Source organism: Onychomys torridus, chromosome X (genome assembly GCF_903995425.1).
Source record: "Onychomys torridus chromosome X, mOncTor1.1, whole genome shotgun sequence".
NCBI lineage: Eukaryota > Metazoa > Chordata > Mammalia > Rodentia > Cricetidae > Onychomys > Onychomys torridus.
The window spans coordinates 58,618,423-58,639,292 of NC_050466.1; the positions used below are offsets into that span (position 1 = coordinate 58,618,423).

The following is a 20,870-nucleotide window of genomic DNA, read 5'->3' on the forward strand; positions in this document are numbered from 1 at the left end:
GTGTATTCAGTCATCTGTGCTGTTAATAAAATTCTGTGTCCCTGTGGGATTGTTAGATCTGACAGAAAGACAGGAGTAATTACGTGAGAGTTTCTCAGCTCCCTCAACAAATGTGGACAGTTCCCTTTGCAGAAGAATCCAGTGCAGTGAGCCTGTGATGATGAGTAGCAGAGCTGAGCTGTCACAATAGCAACTGCATAGTCTTTGAATGACACCCACTTCTATTATTATTGTTTTCTAATTTTTCAAAGGTAAACCTTTCAAAATTATAATGAATTTTCCAGATGTTCTGCCATTGATTCACTTTAATTATCCACACCATTTGCATATTGTTATATGTCAAACATTGTACTTTTTCCTTTATTAAATTGAAAAGCTATAACTATGTGTATATTTGTGAGGAAAAAGTGATGTTAAAGTTTATGAATACAATATGGAGTAATCAAATGAAGCTAGTTAATTTATTCCTCACCCTCAAATGCTTATTTTTTGTGGTGAGAACATTTGGAATTTACTCGCAGCAATTTTGAGATGTATAACACATTATTTATTAAATTCAAAATAATGTGAAATAAGTCTCACAGAAAACCACTCCCTTCTTCCTAATTAAGGCTTTGTACTTGTTTATACAATATTTACAGGAAAAGGTCAGAGAAGAACATACTATTGTATGATGGAAATACTACTGCTTTGAAAATGAAAAAGAAAAACAAATTCATTGAAAGCCCATGGATCTTTTTGAGTTACCACCACTCCATTTTGTAAAAGCCAGCTATTTATTTATTTATTTATTTATTTATTTATTTATTCATTCATTCATTCATTCATTCATTCATTCATTTGTTAGCTAGAGATTTTGTTCTTGCTTTCATTCATTGTCCTTATTTTGAAGGGTTTATGATATTAATAGCAAAAAACCTACATTTTCCAAACAAGTCTTCACATGGGAAATCAGTAGTTATCCATCCACTTACATCTACAAATGAACTCCAGAATTGGTAAATATTATTTTTATGTCTAAAAATGATATTTTAAGCCAGATCTTTAAAACTCAAAACCACCTATTCCTTTCTACCATGGAGTTTGGATTCTCAGGATGCCCTCAAAAGGTCAGCTTATTCGTTTAGTAATGAGGTGCAACACTTGATCTGATATTAAGAATATAATAGAAAATTACAGAATAAAACAGAATTTTCTAATTTCACCTTTCAGCTATTATTTTCAAAAGAAACTTTTCATTTCTTGAGATAAGAAAGCTGATAAAAGTTCATAAGTGAACATTTTTAAACAGCCTATACTTGTCAACAAAGATACTCCAGAATAAATAAAGAATAAAAACAAATAAAAATAACCATTGATATTTCCAACAACTAGAAATATCTACTTTTAACAGAGATTCATTTGTTTCCAAGACTGAATATATTTTTCTGTAATCATTGCTTTGTGTCACACTTGTCCCCATCAATGTTGTGTTTTAATGTTTTTGACAACCGTCAACATGGACTCCTTATTCTCACTTCAAATCTCAAGGCTTTTCTTTTTCTAAAAAAAAAATGTGTGCTATAATTTGCTTGTGCTTTAAAAGAATACAAAATGAACCATAGAAAACAAAGAGAAGTAAATTGGGAGGTAAGTTGAGGATGAGAATAATGGCAAGGGAGATTTTGGGTATAAGTGTGACAGTCACATGAATCTTTGGATACAAAAAATGATTGAGATACAAGTAAAACTTGGAGCCATGAAGCATTAGCATCAAATTGGAATGAAAATAATATATCCTACTTCCTAATTTGATCAGTGAGGAACAACTGTTTATTCAAGTTTTAATATTTTGCTTTGGGTACAATGTGGTTTTAGGCAGTATTGGGAAGGGAACCTAGCTCTGTTGATTATCAGTTCTAATTGGTTTCCTTGATTCTTAAAAGTACAAAGAATTTCAGAGCAAGAGGTGAGCATCAATCCCATGAGAAATCAAAAGCAAAATGGTGGAAAAGAGATGATAGTTCAATAAATACCTTGATTTAAAGCCTAGTGTGCAGAAGGCTGGAGCTCAGAAGTGCTCAACGAGGAAAGAGATCAGTCACCTCCACTGGGTGCAAGGCAATGAAGACTGTATTAACCAGTATTTTAAGTATGCTTTTCTCACTCAAGGATTCCTTGCTCTATACCTGTGGAAATCCTAGAATGAATTCCACATCATGTTGCTAATTCATCCATGTGGATTAGTAAATGAAAATTTTGTGAAGCCAAGTATTTGCCCATTTGCTGGAATGAGAACCCTTTCTTATTTGTTCACATCATGGCATGTATATCTGGGATATAATTCTTAAAAGTCATAAACTTTATGTCTTTGTTTATCATTGTGGGTGAGAGCCTATTGTTCATATTACAACACTTTTTTCTTGAGATGAGCATAATTGTTATAGATAATCAGAATCTGGAAGTGAGGAATACTCAGAATCTAGAGGTTGAAAAATAGAGTAAGGGCTTATAATGAAGTGTTAAAATATTTTGTAAAGTTATCAACAGCGATTCTTCATTAAAACAAAGTATTGCCCTGTGAGCTTAGATTTCAGTATTTGAATCATATTTTGTTAATGATAGATGGATTTTTGTCTCTCAAGGATTACACTTCACAAATTGTAAAGTAGATTCTACTTTTTTTTTCTTTATTAAGGCTCACCTTGACTTTATCTTGTCCCATGGACTTAAAGAACTTTCCAATGGATGTTCAGACCTGTACAATGCAGCTGGAGAGTTGTAAGTCATCACTATTAAATGACTACTTGCATGTTGTAACCACTGGCATGCCTCTTTTAGTGGATCAATAAGGAATAAATATTTGTAAGGCTCATTCACTACAAATTTCCCAACACCCAAGGTCTTAATGGAGGATGGGTGTTTAATAGGAGAAGCTCATCAGTACAGCAAGACAAACTTTCAGTTCAAAATACGAAATAAATATCCCTTCCTAGGGAAAAAACCCACCCAAGTCCAATTTAGCAATATTTTCTATGAAATGAAAATTTTTTCTTTGATAATTATGATAAATTTGGATTTATACTCATATAGATCAAAGTATCCAAAGGGATACTGGAAATAAGGGACTCTTGCTTTGAGAATAAGACACGAGGCCCTTAACCATAGGGGGATTGAAAAAGGAGAGGCATGAGGACTAAAGTTCAGCAGGGATATGCTAGCCTGAAATGCTCAAGGCTCAAGGGTTTGATCCTCAGCAATACTTAATAATATAAAAAAATCACTAAAATGTTAAAGGTCATAAGATGACATGGAACAAGAGTTGGCATCTTCCTTAGAGAAGCAATGGATACGTTAAGACACAAGGAAGTAAATAGGGAAATTCCATCTACTTTGTCTCCTTTATGCTCTGACTTTGCTGCCGTAAGTTGCTCATGCCTCCAAGGTAGTGAGATTTTCAGTTAAGATACATGAAATTTCCTCTGGCTTGCTCTTGTCAGTTTCTCTGTTTACAGAGTCCAAAAACAAAAGTGCTGCTGACTTACAGGGATGTCAGCAGATTTGATGAGGTAGGGGCAAGGAAATACTTTTAATGTCTTGCTTTATAAAAATAGTAAGTATAAAAAGACACAGACTATTGCTTAAAAAGAAATGGTGATGGGCTTCTTTCTATGATTTAAAGTCACTACAGATTCCCTTGAAACTCCTTATAGAAATAAACAAAATAACAAAAATCTTTTCTTAGATGTTATCAGAAATAAAATGAGAATTTTTACTTATAATGCATTATATGTGTTTATTTATGCCACAATGTCCCTTCTCTGGAGAAGAAAGTTGAGAAAAACAGTTTTATACATAAGGAGTGTCTCTTCTACTACTCAATCATTTCATTTTTTTCTGTAGAGCAGGACCTAGATCTATCAAATGAAGCTCATCTAAGACTTAAAAAAGCTTCAATTACTAGATTTGCTTTGTCCTATTAAGTTGTCAGAAGTAGCTAGGATATATTCATTCAGATTGGCAATGGGATAAATAGGTTAATCACTGTTTTTTTGGGGTTTTTTTTGACCATTTGATGTTTGAACAGGATCCATACTCTAGTTTTCTTCTTTCTATAATTTTTTTTTTTTGCTCAAAGAAATGTAGACATCAAATCAATTTGTCATTGATTTCTAGGTAGAGTTGGTAAGCCACTATCCTGTAGTAAGCAAGAATAAAAATTTATAAACTAAATAAATATGGCACAGTTATTAGCCATCTTCATCTTCACTGCATATTCTTTGTTCTCACTAGTCTACTTTCCAGAGTTCCAACAACAAGGAAAAAAAAAGGAGAACAAGAAATAATGAGTGAAAAATTACTAGCTGTCATTTCCAGGATGGAGAAATATGCAGACACATTGACAAATAATGACCCAAATAACTATAATACTTTGTATTATTTCTATGATTCTATTCATATAACAATTGGACCTTACAAAATAGGAAACCTGTTTTACTTCATGAGAATAATGAGTGGGGAGATTTAGCAATGAATATATGATTGTTCTTGTGGGATTTGTTTTTGTTTTGAGATAGGGTCTTATGCACCCTTGTCTGGCCTTGGACTAGCCATGTAGTCAAGGATGACCTTGAACTTCTGATATTCCTGCTTACACCTCTCAAGTTCTGGGTCTACAGGCACATGCCACCACTTGCTGTTTTATGTGGTGCTGGGAATTGCACCGAGGACCTTGTCCGTGTTAGGCAAGAACTGTATCAATGGGGCTACACACCTAGCTCCTGTATCACTGTTTTTGGCTTACATATCGTACAAGGTCCTCTTAAATGACTTGCATATAGCCTTTAACACTTGCTAAAATGACTGAGTATTTACTCTCAGTAATTAGTTTATACTCCAGAAGGGGCCAAATGTGCACTTGTAATACTCGCAGGCAGGCCTATAATGAATTCATTCTCATTAAACATTTCAAAAGGAATGGTTTCATTTGAAATACTAAGATTGGCACCATGAATTGGATTGTCTCATTGAACTGCCACAGACATAGCTTTTTTAAGAGAAGAAAAATCTTCAAAGGGTTTTGGTGTTTGTTTATGTGTTTGTTCTTCAGAGAGAGTTAGTGAATAAAGAGGCAGGAGATAAAAGATTCTATAGATTCCTTTATCTCTTTACACACACACACACACACACACACACACACACACACACACACACACACACTTAATCAGAAATACCTTGATGTGTTCAATTTCTCTGCGTCTAATGTCATGTAGTTGCTGTGATGGCTGTAGCTCTTATTAAGACTGTACATGAAATTATTCCCCTGCTTGTCCACTTCTGTAGATAGAATTCACAGTTTCCTAGGAAAGATACATTGTTTTTTACTACCTCTTTCTTCCAGTTGGTTACACCATGAATGACCTGATATTCGAATGGTTAAGTGATGGTCCAGTACAAGTTGCTGAAGGACTCACTCTGCCCCAGTTTATTTTGAAAGAAGAGAAGGAGCTTGGCTACTGCACAAAACACTACAACACTGGTAAGTTTTCTTTCACTTGCTAACCCCAAATGCTCCAATTCGCATATCAAATCAACTATCCTAGTATCTTACTAGTTGCCCATTCATAAAGCAAAGGGAGGTTAAGAGAACCCTCAATATTTAGGGTTCTTGATCCTATGGAATAGGTTAATGAGTGCAGCAGCTCATCTCCCCCAAATGCAGAAAAGAGAATTAGGAATCTTTTCCTCTTCTTTTACTGAGAGTTTGCTGTTGAATGAGTGTGAGGAAAGGTGTAGAAGACCTCATTAGTTGTTCAGAAGACATAAATCTTGGCTGTTTCTTGAACACATTGTTCACATTGCATCCTCAGGTCAATTTGCACTCCTAGCCTTAGTGGAAGAAAGTGATAATGACATAGGTCTGTGGGAACACAGAAATAGAGATGTTCTTTGCAGTCCTGGAGAGCATTATGAGTACAGATGAGCACCGTCTGGAGAGAATTCAGCTGGCTCTAAAGTGAAGTGCTATTTTTAGCACTGAAAGACATATGTGGTGGGTAAGGTTGAAGTAGTGGCAACAAGTGGGCATCTGTTGTTGCCTGGAAGATTATACCGGCCCAGGAAAGCTGATATTTTATTTCATATGTTCTGATCTGTTGATAACATTAAGTCTGATGGTAGAGAGGTAGTCCTCAGTAACTGCTTTGGGTCTCTTGTGAGTAGAACAGCCCAGAGCAGCCAACAGCAGCTTTTCATGAAACAGTTAAAACATGATTCCAAGGTATTCTCCCCAATCTTTATTCTTTATGGAAAATAATACAAATAACCTTTCAGGGTCTAACTCAAAGCCAATAAAGGAGAGAAAAATGTGGAAAGAGGCAAGAACATCTACCTCTTAATAGTAATGTTAAAAGTTATAGTATCTTCCTATGCACTCATTTTTATAGATGAAGCAACACTACAGTTTCTAGGAATTGAATACTCTAAGGGTCTTCAAGCAATTCCCAAAAGGGTAGAAAGCTTTCACAATGAACAGAGTGTACAGACACTTTATAAATGTACCTTTTGATTTTACCATTGAGAATACAAAGACAGAAATATTCAAACACTCAGAATGTTCTTCTTACCCCTTAGAAGGTGTTGAGGAGCTGCGGATTTAGTTCAGTCAGTAAAGTGCCAGCCATACAAGCATGTGAACCTGAGATCAATCCCCAGCACCCAGAGAATGGTGGTACATGATTGGAACTCCAGCACTGGGGAGGTGGACACAGGTAGCCAGCCTACTCTAGTTTGAGAGTGCCAGGTTCTAATGAAAGTTTGGGTCAAAAGTCAAGGTTAAAGGCACCTGAAGAATGACACCTGAAGTTGATCTCTGGTTCCACAAGCATAAGCACACATGTGAACCTCAGCACAAACACACACACACACACACACACACACACACACACACACACACACACAAACACACACACACACCATGCACAAGATTGGTTTTAATTATTCCATATTATATAGGTTACATTGTATTTAGTGTATGTTAATGGTTACACATTATGTACTATATATTACATATAACATAAACATTTTTGAAAATTTTTGTCAGTCTTGCAAATGCAAAAGTCTTGTCTAAAAGAATCTGCAGCAGATCCAGATAATATTATTTCAGTCTGAAGGCTCTTTAGCTCTCATATGCTTATACTATTATTTCCATTACTAGAAGAATTGGAAAACTTTAACTGATTGTGTAAGGTGTGCATTTGTCTGCAACTTTCCATCTGAAACTTTCCCAATCTGATTCCAATGTTCTTTATTTTTCAAAATCAAATAGGAGAGTAGAATGGGGCAAAGGAGTTCAAATAAGACTACAAATGATCCTTTTCTGCTTCCAGGCAAGTTTACCTGCATTGAGGTCAAGTTTCACCTAGAACGCCAGATGGGCTATTATTTGATCCAGATGTACATCCCCAGTCTATTGATAGTCATTTTGTCCTGGGTCTCCTTTTGGATAAACATGGATGCAGCCCCTGCCAGGGTTGCCCTTGGCATCACAACCGTTCTGACAATGACTACACAGAGTTCAGGTTCCAGGGCATCTCTGCCAAAGGTAAGAAATACATTCACTTGGCAATATGTGACCTGAGAAGAAGGTCTTGTGGACCAGAAAATTCTGTGAGGAAAGAAAAAATGCTGAGTTTGAGAGTATTAAGACTGATAATAGGGGAGACCCTCAAAATGATCTCTATATTTATGTAATGCAGGTCTTATACTGTAACAAATACTGGTTAAGTAATGAAAAGTGTCCTTCTTACAAAATTCCCCAGCTCCCTAGAACTGTACACAGATGTGTTTTCTCATTTTGAAGAGTACATTAAGCTGTTGGCTTTGGTTTTCTGAGAGTGTGAGTCTGATTTAGTATTCAGCCCACTCAGTCTCATGCTGGTTGGATGGTCTCTCCAATATCCAGTTCCAGAAAAGAATTGAGATATAATCCCTTATCATTTTTGACTTGAGCTATGTTCAGTTGTGTTACATTTAATGTGGTGAAAAGTGTTGGATCATGTACCGTGTTATTTCTGGTGTTTGCAAAATAAGACTTGTGGCTATGACAAAGGTGGAATAAATACCAAGAAAATAATTTTACAACTTAATTTAGTTTCATACTTCCAAAGGAAGCAGGTAACCCATCTCTGACACATTTTAAAACATTTTGTGGAATAACAAACAGAATAATGTACTCATGTCACATACCTACTGAAATAAAGATGTCAGAAATACCCATGGCTTTTTTCAGCTACTTAATTGCTGATCCATTTTAGTTAATAGAAATTCTAATCTTCTCAATGAATGCCCTCATGCCAAACAGATTTATTTGCTTCTTTCTCTCTAGCTATTACCTACCATCATCACTGCATGCAGGATACATAAACACATATTTTACAATTTAATAGACAGCTAAAGTATTGGGGACAAATTGTGAGCAGATAATGTCAAAACATAAGACATTTAACTTCCAACTGCCCATTGCAATGAAAAGAGTCATCACTTATTTGCAAAATGAGATTTTCAGTTTTGTAAATGTGTTATTCATTTTATGGAGCTATTATAATTCTACATCAACAGGCAAAACTATTGCTAAGTAAATTGTCACTGATCAGTGATATTTTTTCTGTAGAGACATTCAGGAACTCACATAGATAAATGAAGAGGGTATAATTAAAAAAAATTATACTTGGCTTTGAACACATAGTGGTTAACCTTCTGCCACCAGCAGATTTCTCTTCCTACATGTGTTCTTAGGCTATCATTAAACATATTCAACTCTCAGCTGACCATGAAGAGATGTGACTCATATGTATGATGGAGAGAAAGTTCAATTAACACATGAGTCATGGAAAATGAAAAAATTCTGACCATATACTTACTTATACATATACATACATACATATATATATATATATATACATAAATACTCATTAATTTATAAACACTGCAGTTCCTAAGCAGATGGTCCATTGTGTTACCAGTCCAGCTGCCCCAGAGTCTACTTTGACACATGTACACTTTACATGTTTATGGAAAGGAAGAATCATTTATGTTCAATGTCCATTATATAACTGTTAAGAAATTACTGTATGCTTTTCACTTTCATTCTGTTTACATCTTTATTAGTATGTATGGAGAATTGAGATCCAAGTTTTATGTCGTTCTATGCTATGTCATTTCTCTCAGGCTTAAAAAAAATCTATTATGAACATATCTTCTTTGCAGTGGTGCAGACTGAATCTAGTCTTACACACATTAGGCCAGCACTCTACCACTGATTCAGATCCTCATTCCATGATTCCATGAGCAATCTCTAATAATTTAGTAATAATCAACCTGATTGTTTCAATCATTTATTTTACCATCTTATCTATTAAAGGACTTCTTTTATAGATATGAAATTATAAATATATTTACAGGTGACTATGTTGAAGGTTTTGAGTAGAGTGAATGGGAGAAGATGTATGAGAAGGTAACCAACAGCATGTACATACCATGTATGCAGGCACTTTGTCAACTTCATTTTATTAAGCTTAGCACCTAAAATACATGAGGCTGGAATTAGATGATTAATGAGTCCTCAGTGTTGATTAATAAATTAATGACCAGTCATGACCCTGCCACATGATATTATGTATAACATAAAGCAGATCTGGAGTGGAATGCAAGCATGGAATTTTACAGAAAATATTAGAGGTTTTTTTTTGCTTTATTTATTTACTTATTTATTGACAATTTCATGCATCCACAAGTTTGATCATTGTCACCTCCCAGGTATCCTCTTTCAGCATCCTTCTCTTCTCCTGAAACTAGTGTTTTGTTTTGTTTTTTTCCAACCAGCCTGACTCCTACTTGATGTCTTTGTGTGTGACCCACTGAGTTTAATTAGGGTTACTTGCATGAGTATGAGCTGGGGAGGATTTCATGGAACAGAAGCAGCAATGAGTTCATTGATAGAGTGACTAAAGTTTTAGTATAAGGGAAGTGTTATAATAATATGGTATGTACTAAAGAAATGTATTTTGTCTAATATCATAGATTTCCTGTTTCCTAAAGTTTTCCAGCAGACTCTAGAAAGTTTAGAACATATGTACAATGATATACTGTGAAATGTAGGCAAGCCTGGATTTCTGTCTTGGGGCTTTCCTTCCTCTCCACCTCTCTAAGCCTGTTTACTCATTTCTAAAATAAGAACATCTTTAGTTACCCTTTTCAAATATTAAATGAGGACAAGATGAAGCACTATCTGTATAAATTGTTTATCCCAGTTTACGTGCGGTGGGCACAGAACTCTCTCTAGTTATTGTTGTTATTACTTTTCCCCCCTGTTCATATTGTAGTAGAAATGATTTCTCACTGAAATGACAAATTATATTAGAAGATTCACAAAGAGTCTTATGATCAGAAGGTACCATAGTTTTAGATGACTCATTAATTAGATCCAGTCATGTTGCCAATAAGACAAAAACCAAGGTTTATCATATGTATTATGTAGAAAGCACGTGCCCATGTTTTCGATAATCTTATGAATGATTTAACATCCACAGGATCTGAATAAACAATGGCCTAGTTGTTATGCAATCACTGCCATTGAACATACTCAGTTGGCTCTGTGTTCCCTGCCCTTGGAGGACACCTGAGGATTCCATAGATTGTAATAACATGTCATGCCATGTGACCCAGAAAAACACACACACAAACTCACACACTTTATAACTGAACAAACAGCTAAAGCGAAGGTGACATATACTTTGAAGTATTACATTATAAAACTTAAAAAAAAATGATCATTCTGTACCAAAAGCTGTCTCATAGCCAGTTAAACACTCTTTTCTTTTCCTTTCTTCTAGCACAGCCCTCACCTTTGTCTTGAATGTGTGCAGCAATATAGAGCACCTTGTTTTTTTTTCACAGTTCATCGACTTGTGTTTTGAATTCCCCAACTCCTGTGACTGATTTGACCATCAGTGAAGGCTGGAGGTCTAGGGGCATGTGGAGGGTTTCATATGACTGAATGGTGTATTTTAGCTACAGGTGCTTTTAATAGCTAATTTGCAAGCACTGGTATGCTTGATTTGAACTCCAGTTCCTCAAAGATTCTAAGTGGTGTTACATTCCACATCATTCCAGGTGAATAATGAACTCTTCTAAAATGTCTTCTCATCTTCTCTTTGTCAACACCTCTAGCAGTATATCCCATGCAGTTTCTTATTCCTGGGATTCTCATATTTAAGAAGACAGCCTTACCATCTGACATACTGCCAAGTTGACTCATATTTGGCTATATTCCCCACCATTTACTTGGCCCATGAGGAACTAAGGTATTCTTGCCTTGCTAACTGCAAGTTAACCAACTATTAACGTCCCTGCTTTCACCTATTCTAGCTATCCAACTGTCTTCATATAAATCCCAAACTACGAAGGACACATGAGAGATCCTCAGAAGAATTCTTCCTTTTTGAACCTTGGAAACTTATTGTAATTTCAGCAGCTCAGTAAATACATGGCATTTAGAAAAGGTATCAGTGTCTTCTATAAGAGCCAGGGTGAAAGACCTTCTCCCATCTTTACATTAGGAAGAACACCACAGCACTGGCATCAGCCCCAAACTTCAATTAATCCTTTTCTACTTTCTTAAATATTTTTCTTTTATTTTTGAGATTGTAGTATAATTAAGTAATTTCTCCCTTACCTTTTCTCCCTCTAAACCTTCCTATATGGTCTTCTTTCCTCTCTTTCAAATCCACAGCCTCCTTTTTTTAATTAATTGTACATATATATTCCTAAATATAATCTTCTCAGTCTGTATGATGTTGCTTGTATGTATGTTTTCAGGGCTGACCATTTGGTATTAGATAACCAATTCGTGTGTTCTTCTCTAGAGAAGACTATTTTTCCTGATATCAACGTTCTGTAGTTCTTTGTTTAATGTTGAGGCCTCTTAGGCTTCTACCCACCTACTTTGGCATGTCTCTTATTTCCTTGATATAGAACAGTAAGCATAATCATCCTTAGACAATATTCCCTCTTCTTAGAAAAACCCTGCCCCTTCCTAGATAGGAACAGTGATCCTGTAATATAACATCTTAGAAATTATGAGACAAAAGAAGTTTCTATTGCTGTCCAATCATACCTAGAAGTAAGCATTCTTAATTTTATATTTTATCGCTCTGAGGGCAAGAACTTCATTGATTTCACCTATATTCATGTAGCTATGATTTGGCAGCACATTTGATTTGTAGTAGGTGATTAGTAAAGAGTCAGTTAGTAAATTAATGAACAGTACTAAAAATAGCCAAGTTGTATTCTTGGCATCATTTAAATGGTGATTCAGTCATCAGTTCTCTTATTTGATTAATGCATATTGAGTATTTTCTTTGGGCCATGCATTATGCTAGGTATTAAAGGAAGCAAAACACAGTCTTAACCTCAGTGGCTTATAATCTGGTAGGGCAGAAATAGTCATTTGGAACGCTGGTGATTAAACAGTGTGGAATACAATAACATATCAAAGAGGACATCTAAGCTAGTAACTGGCGGCGATGGACAGAGAAGAAAAGGAGGGCAGAAAAAGGGAGTAAGGCCAGTATTGGGCAAATGGTCTAAAAGCAGAGAAGGAGCCTGAGCTGAGTCTACAAAGCACATAAAGTAGGTAAGGGAGGAGGAGGTAAATGCCATTCCAGGCAATGAGGATCTTTTACTCATAATATTTGGGCAACACATAAAATAGGGTTTTTTGAGGGGGTAAGAGGGACAGTCTGGGCAAATTTCCAACATGCTTCATAAATTTCAAACTTGTTTCAATTAAGAAACTTGTGTTTATTGATTTCAAGTTATTTTCCTGCCTTCCTGCCAACAGAAGGGTTATTTTATTTTATTTTGTTTATTTTAGTTTTCCAGTAAGTTCTGTACCTCCCCTAAGTACAAGAAAAAATCAAATAACATAGGTACCTTCTCATTTGAAGTTACCCAGCTGGTTTTGAAATATACATCTCTGCCAACATCTAAGAAAGAGTTCCACTGACAATGTTCTAGCAATTTCGAGCATGAAAGTCCTGCAGGATGGGTGGATTATTTCCTTTCCAACCCACAAGAAAATAGCAGGGTGAATTGAATGGAGGGCTGTGAGATATCAGGAAGATTTGATATACAGTTCAGGTTAGATCATTATTTTCCATTTTTGTGTGTTTGTGATTATAGTGGGACAATTTGAAGCTATGAACAAGAGATTCTTGAATTGTCATTTGTGGCTATAGTCCAGAGACTACAGAGATGAAAGCACACATCAGCAGGGAACAGGTGTGGTGACCCAGGTGTCCAGGTACCTCTGACAGGTCTATAACTATCTCTTTGGAGAAAGGATACAAAGGCATTGTCTTTAGCCTTTATTAACCATGGTGCTCCATTTTCTGCACAAATATATTTCTCCCTTAGTTTCAGCCATCTGGGCCAACTAAGGCCAGATGGACCATTTCAAGCAGCTGCCAAACTCAGGACAAGTTTAGAATTTAAAACAAAAGAGACCATAGTCTTGCCATGCTTGATTTTGCATTACTTCCTATCATAATGCTTCTACCTAGAGACTACAGTTAGAACAACTGAAGGCAGGAAGAGAGATACTACAATTTTAAATAAGATTTGGCTGCATATCTGTATTAGAGTCAGGAGGAATACCCTACGCGATTTGGAATAATCAGTGTTAGGTCATACTAGTATATTAAAGAGGGACTGGAAACAGTTTTGTTTCCTAAGTAATCAGTACTTTTGACGTTCTTGGTTAAAATAATAAATAGGGAGAAAGCTAAGCTTTGACAAAGTGATCTATGGGCCTTGCCTGATTTAGCTAGATGTCTGTATGTATGGAAGAGTTCATAAACTTTCCATTTTTCCATTTCCCAAGACACAGCAAACTGAAGAATCATTGATGTAGGGAATCTGTGATAAAAATATGCAAGGAGATGACGTGTGTGAATTCTCTGGGGATGGAGCTAGTGCGACATTGGCACTTTAGTAAGAATGTTGCTGACAGCCTTTGCAGGGAATCTGACAGTGAGTGCAGTTACCCAGGCCGTGCTTCTTATCAGCTTCTGCTAAGTCTCTATGATTTGTTTTCATTGGGCGGAGGGATATACTGAAGCTTGAGATACTTTTGAAATCTTTCTCATTATATTTTGCTAAAATGAGTAACTCTGGTTCAGAAACTGCAAATGTCATTGGTTCTTCTTTAGAGCACATAGAATAATGAAATATTGTGGTGTACACAAGATAATGTGAGGCCCTCTCTTGAATGTTCAAGGTATAGAAAAGGAGGAACAAGGATTCTGTCTTTAACAATGGTATGAAAGACAATGAGGCAGACATTTTATAAAAATGGCATTGGGGCACAAAACTTTAATCTCAGCACTTGGGAAGTGAAGGCAGCTGGATTTTTGTGAGTGTGAGGCTAGACTGGCCAAATAGTGCATTGCAGAACATTCAGGGGTACATATAGAGACACTTTCACAAAACAAAACAAAACAAAGCATTTGGTTGTAATAATTTCCATCTTATATAGAAATCCTTAGATGATAATCTCCTCTTTTTTTTCTTTATTATTATGTGTTTTAAATTTTATACATCAGCCATGGGTTCCCCTGTCCTCCCCCCATCCCCACCCCCACCTTCTCCCCAGCCCCTCCCCTCCATTCCTATGTCCTCCAGGATCAAGGCACCCCTGGGGATTCATTTAAACCTGGTAGATTCAGTACAGGCAGGTCCTGTCACCTCCTTCCAGACTGAACAAAGTGTCCCTGTGTAAGCCCAAGGTTCCAAACAGCCAGCTCATGCACTAAGGACAGATCCTGGTCCCACAGACTGGGTGCCTCGCACAGAGATCAAGCTATTCAATTGTCTCACTTATCCAGAGGGCCTGACCAGCTGGGGGCTCCACAGCCATTTGTTCATAATTCATGTGCTTCCATTTGTTTGGCTATTTGTCCCTGTGCTTTTTGCAATCTTGGAATCAACAACTCATGCACTTGCAGACCCTCCTCTTTCTCAAAAGGTGGACACCTGGAGCTCCACCTGGGGCCTGGCTGTGGATCTCTGCATCCACTTCCATCAGTTATTGGTCATATGAGAGTTTCAAGATGACTGTTAGGGTGTTTAGTTATCTGATCACCAGACTAGGTCAGATCAGGCTTTCTCTCCACCAATGCCAGCAGTCTACAGAGGATATATCATTGTGGATTTCTGGGGACCTCTACAGCACTCTGCCTATTCCTGTTCTCATGTGGTATTCATTTATCATGGTCTGTTATTCCTCGTTCTCCCTTTCTGTTCTTGATCCAGCTGGGATCTCCAGATCCTCTAAGCTTTCTTTCCCTCAAATCTTGCCCTTCATTGCTCCCACTGTCATCCAGTTTGTTCATGTAGATCTCATCCATTTCTCTGTCATTGGGTGATCCTTGGATCTTTCCTAGGGTCCTGTTTTCTAGGTAGCCTCCCTGGAGTTGTGTAGCAGTTTAGTCATCTTTGTTTTACGTCTAGTATCCTCCTATAAGTGAGTACATACCATGTTTGTCCTTCTGAGTCTGGGTTACCTCACTCAGGAGGATTTTTTCTAGATCCATCCATTTGCCTGCAAACCTCATGATGTCATTGTTTTTCTCTGCTGAGTAGTACACCATTGTGGATATATACCATATTTCCTTTATCCATTCTTCAGTTGAAGGGCATCTAGGTTGTTTCCAGGTTCTGGCTATTACAAACAAAGCTGATACGAACATAGCTGAGCAAATGCCTTTGTGGTATGAATTAGCATTCCTTGGGAATATGCCAAGGAGTGCTATAGCTGGGTCTTGGGGGAGATGGATTCCCAGTTTTCTAAGGAAGTGCCATATTGATTTCCAAAGTGGCTGTACAAGCTTGCATTCCCACCAGCAGTGGAAGAGAGTTCCCATTGCTCCACATCCTCTCCAGCATAAGCTGTCTTCTGTGCTTTTGATGTTAGCCGTTCTGACAGGTGTAAGGTGGTATCTCAGAGTCATTTTGATTTGCATTTCCCAGATAATTAGGGATGTTGAGCAATTCCTTAAATGTCTTTCAGCCATTTGAACTTCCTCTGTGGAGAATTCTCTGTTTAGTTCTATAGCCCATTTCTTAATTGGACTGTTGGACATTTTGATATCTAATTTCTTGAGTTCTTTATATATTCTGGATATCAGCCCTCTGTCAGATGTGAGGTTGGTGAAGACCTTTTCCCATTCTGTAGGCTGTCGCTTTGTCTTGTTGACAATGTCCTTTGCTCTACAAAAGCTTCTCAGTTTCAAGAGGTCCCATTGATTGATTGTTTCTCTCAGTGTCTGTGCTACTGGTGTTATATTTAGAAAGTGATCTCCGGTGCCAATGCGTTCAAGAGTACTTCCTACTTTCTGTACTATCAGGTTCAGAGTAGCTGGATTTATGTTTAGGTCTTTGATTCACTTGGATTTAAGTTTTGTGCACGGTGACAGATATGGATCTATTTGCAGCCTTCTACACATTGACATCCAGTTATGGCAGCACCATTTGTTGAAGATGCTTTCTTTTTTCCATTGTACATTTTTGGCTTCTTTGTCAAAAAATTATATGTTCATAGGTGTGCAGGTTAATGTCAGGGACTTCAATTCAATTCCAATTGTCCACATGTTGGTTTTTATGCCAGTTCCAAGCTGTTTTTATTATGGTAGCTCTGTAGCAGAGCTTGAGGTCGGGGATCATGATGCCTCCAAGGTTGTTTTATTGTACAGGATTCTTTTGGCTATCCTGGGTTTTTTGTTTTTTCATATGAAGTTGAGTATTATTCTTTTTTGATCTGTGAAGAATTGTGTTGGTAATTTGATGGGAATTGTGTTGAATCTGTAGATTGCTTTTGGTAAGATTGCCATTTTTACTATGTTAATCCTGCCTATCCATGAGCATGGGAGATCTTTCCATTTTCTGACATTTTCTTCAATTTCTGTTTTCAGGGACTTAAAGTTCTTGTCATATAGGTCCTTCACATGCTTAGTTATAGTAACCCCAAGGTATTTTATATCATTTGTTGCCATTGTAAAGGGTGATGTATCCCTGATTTCCTTCTCAGCCTGATTGTCTACTGTATATAGAAGGGCTACTGATTTTTTTTGAGTTTATCTTGTATGCTGCAATGTTGCTGAAGGTGTTTATAAGCTGTATCAGTTCCTTGGTTGAATTTTTGGGGTCACTCATGTATACTAACATGTCATCTGCAAATAGGGAGAGCTTGACTTCTTCCTTTCCAATTTGTGTCCACTTAATCTCTTTATGTTTTCTTATAGCTCTGGCTAGAACTTCAAGTACTATATTGAATAAGTATGGGGAGAGGGAAAAGCCTTGCCTTGTTCCTGCTTTTAGTGGTATTGCTTTGAGTTTCTCTCCATTTAATTTGATGTTGGCTGTTGGCTTGCTGTAGATTGCCTTTATTATGTTTAGGTATGTTCCCTGTATTCTTGATTGCTCCAAAACCTTTATTATGAAGGGGTGTTGGATTTTGTCAAATGCCTTTTCTGTATCTAGTGAGATGATCACGTGTGTTTTTTTTTTTCTTTGAGTTTGTTTATATGGTGGATTACATTGACTTCCATATGTTGAACCACCCTTGCATCCCTGGGATGAAGCCTACTTGATCATGGTGGATAATTGTGTAGATGTGTTCTTAGAGTCTGTTTGCCAGAATTTTATTGAGTATTTTTGCATCAATGTTCATGAGGGAGATCAGTCTGTTGTTCTCTTTCTTTGCTACATCTTTGTTTAGTTTAGGAATCAGGGTAATTGTATCCTCATAGAAGGAGTTTGGTAATATACCTTCTGCTTCTATTGTGTGGAACAATTTAAAGAGTATTGGTATTAAGTCTTCTTTGAAGATCTGGTAGAATTCTGCAGTGAAACCATCAGGTCCAGGGCTTTTTTTGGTTGGGGGACTTTTAATGACTGATTCTATTTCCTTAGGGGTTATTGGAGTATTTAAATGGTTTATATGGTCTTTATTTAACTTAGGTATGTGGTACTTATCCAGAAAATTATCCATTTCTTTTAGATTTTCCAGTTTTGTGGAGTAGAGGTTTTTGAAGTATGACCTGATGATTCTCTGGATTTCCTCATTGTCTGTTGCTATGTCCCCCTTTTCATTTCTGATTTTGTTAATTTGGAAGCTCTCTCTCTGTCTTTTGGTTAGTTTGGATAGGGGCTTGTCTATCTTGTTGATCATCTCAAAGAATCAACTCTTTGTTTCTTTAATCCTTTGTATTGTTCTCTTTATTTCTATTTTATTGATTTCAGCTCTCAATTTGATAATTTCCTGGCATCTGTTCCTCCTGGGAGACTTTGCTTCTTCCTGTTCAAGGGCTTTCAGGTGTGCTGTCAAGTCATTAGCGTGAGATTTCTCCAGCTTCTTTATGTGGGCATTCAGTGCAATGAATTTCCCTCTTAGCACTGCTTTAATAGTAATCCCATAAGTTTGGGTATGTGGTGTATTCATTTTCATTGATGTCTAGGAAGTCTTTAATTTCTTTCTTTATTTCTTCCTTAACCCATTGGTGATTCAGTTGAGCATTATTCAGTTTCCATGAGATTGTAGGATTTCTGTAGTTTTTTCTGTTGTTGACATCTAACTTTAAAGCATGGTGGTCTGATAGAACACAGGAGGTTATTCCAATTGTTTTGTATCTCTTGAGATTTGCTTTGTGGCCAAGTATGTGGTCAGTTTTAGAGAAGGTTCCATGGGGTGCTGAGAATAAGGTATATTCTTTTTTGTTTGGCTGGAATGTTCTGTAGATATCGATTAAGTCCATTTGTGCCATAACATCAGTTAAGTCCATTAAGTCTCTGTTAAGTTTCAATTTGGCAGATCTGTACAGAGGTGAAAGTGGGGTGTTGAAGTCTCCCCCTATTAATTTTTTGGGGTTTTGTATGTGATTTAAGCTTTAGTAATGTTTCTTTTGCATATGTTGGTGCCCTTGTGTTTGGGGCATAAATGTTCAGAATTGAGACTTCATCTTGGTGGATCTTTCCTGCGATGAGTATGTAATGTCCTTCATCATCTCTTTTGATTGATTTTAGTTTGAAGTCTATTTTGCTGGATATTAGGATGGCTACACCAGCTTTCTTCTTAAGACCATTTGATTGGAAAGTCTTTTCCCAGCCTTTTATTCTTAGGAGGTGTCTTTCTTTGAATTTGAGGTGTGTTTCTTGTATGCAGCAGAAAGATGGGTCCTGTTTTAGTATCCATTCTGTTAGTCTGTGTCTTTTTATAGGTGAATTAAGTCCATTGATATTAAGGGATATTAATGACCAGTGACTGTTCGTTCCTGTGGTTATTTTTATTTTTTGGTGGTAGTGTGTGTGTACTTCTGTTCTTTGGGGTTTACTGCTGTGGTGTTATCTATTGCCTGTGTTTTCATGGGTTCCTTAGGTTGGAATTTTCCTTCTAGTGATTTCTGTAGGGCTGGGTTTGTGGATAAGTATTTTTTAAATCTGGTTTTGTCTCAGAAGGTCTTATTCACTCCATCTATGATGATTGAAAGTTTTGCTGGGTATATTAGTCTAGGCTGGCATCCATGGTCTCTTAGTGTCTCCATTATATCTGTCCAGTTCCTTCTGGCTTTCAAAGTCTCCATTGAGAATTCGGGTGTTATTCTGATGGTTGGTCTTTTTCCTTTGCTGCCCTTAATATTCTTTCTTTATTCTGTATGTTTAGTTGTTTAATTATTATGTGGCGAGGGGTCTTTTTTGGGGGGTCTAGTCTGTTTGGTGTTCTATAGGCTTCTTGTATCTTCATAGGCATTTCCTTCTTTAAGTTGGGAAAGTTTTCTTCTTTGATCTTGTTAAATACATTTTCTGTGCCTTTGAGTTGGTATTCTTCTCCTTCCTCTATCCCTATTATTTGTAGGTTTGGTCTTTTCATGGTGTCCCAAATTTCTTGGACATTTTGGGTCATGATTTTGTTGGTTTTAGTGTTTTCTTTGACTGATGAATCTATTTCTTCTACCGTATCTTCAACACTAGAGATCCTCTCTTCCATCTCTTGCATTCTGTTGGTTATACTTGCCTCTGAAGTTCCTGTTTATATACTCAGATTTTCTATTTCCAGCATTCGTTCTGCTAGTGTCTTCTTCATTTTTTCTATTTCCCTCTTCAGGTCTTGGATTGTCTCCCTTGCTTTTTCATGATTTTCATTCAAGGATTTATTGTTTTCTTCTGCTTTAATTGTCCTTTTCTCTAGTTTTTTATAGCGTTCTTCCCATTTTTTGTTTGTCTGTTCCTCTACTTTATTTTTGATTTCTTCTATATAAGGCTCTAGCCTCTTCATGATGTTACTTATAAGGTTGTTTTCTTCTTCTTCTTCCATTCTGTGATGTTCAGTTCTAGCTGTTGGAGAAGGGCTAGGTTCTGGTGATGCTGTATTGCTCTTTATTTTGTTGTATGTACTTATGCCTTGATGTCTGCCCATCTCCTCTTGTGTTTGTTCTTGGTCTTATCAGTGTACTTGGTCTAGAGAGAGTTGACGGATTTAGGGAGCCTCTCTCTGGTCCAGATGGAAGCTCTGGGCCAGATGGGAGCGCTGGTCCACATGAGAGTGCTGGCTGGATAGGAGCTGGGGGGCTGGACTCTGAGTCTCGGGAAATCCCTGGGCTCTCCTTATTTTGTCCAGATGGGAGCTCCTCTTGTCCAGATGGGAGTTCCTCTGGCCTCTGGTCTAGATGGGAGTTCCAGGGCAGGATGGAAGCTTGGTGCTGGTCTCTGATTCTCAGGAAGTGGCTGGGGTCTTCAGCAGATGGGTGTGGGAGCAGTGTGTGGAGACTGCAGTGTCT

At 37.0% G+C, this 20,870-nt stretch overlaps 1 protein-coding gene across 4 annotated transcripts in view; it reads left to right on the plus strand.

Annotated features, from left to right (window-relative positions):
- The window catches only part of Glra2 (glycine receptor alpha 2), a 208,909-nt gene that overhangs the window by 64,933 nt on the left and 123,106 nt on the right, over window positions 1–20,870 (plus strand). For all 4 annotated transcript variants that reach the window (XM_036174529.1, XM_036174528.1, XM_036174530.1 and 1 more), the window contains 3 exons: window positions 2,678–2,760; window positions 5,381–5,518; window positions 7,368–7,582. In XM_036174529.1, coding sequence (XP_036030422.1) covers window positions 2,678–2,760; window positions 5,381–5,518; window positions 7,368–7,582 — 436 coding nt within the window. The remainder of the gene's footprint in view (window positions 1–2,677; window positions 2,761–5,380; window positions 5,519–7,367; window positions 7,583–20,870) is intronic.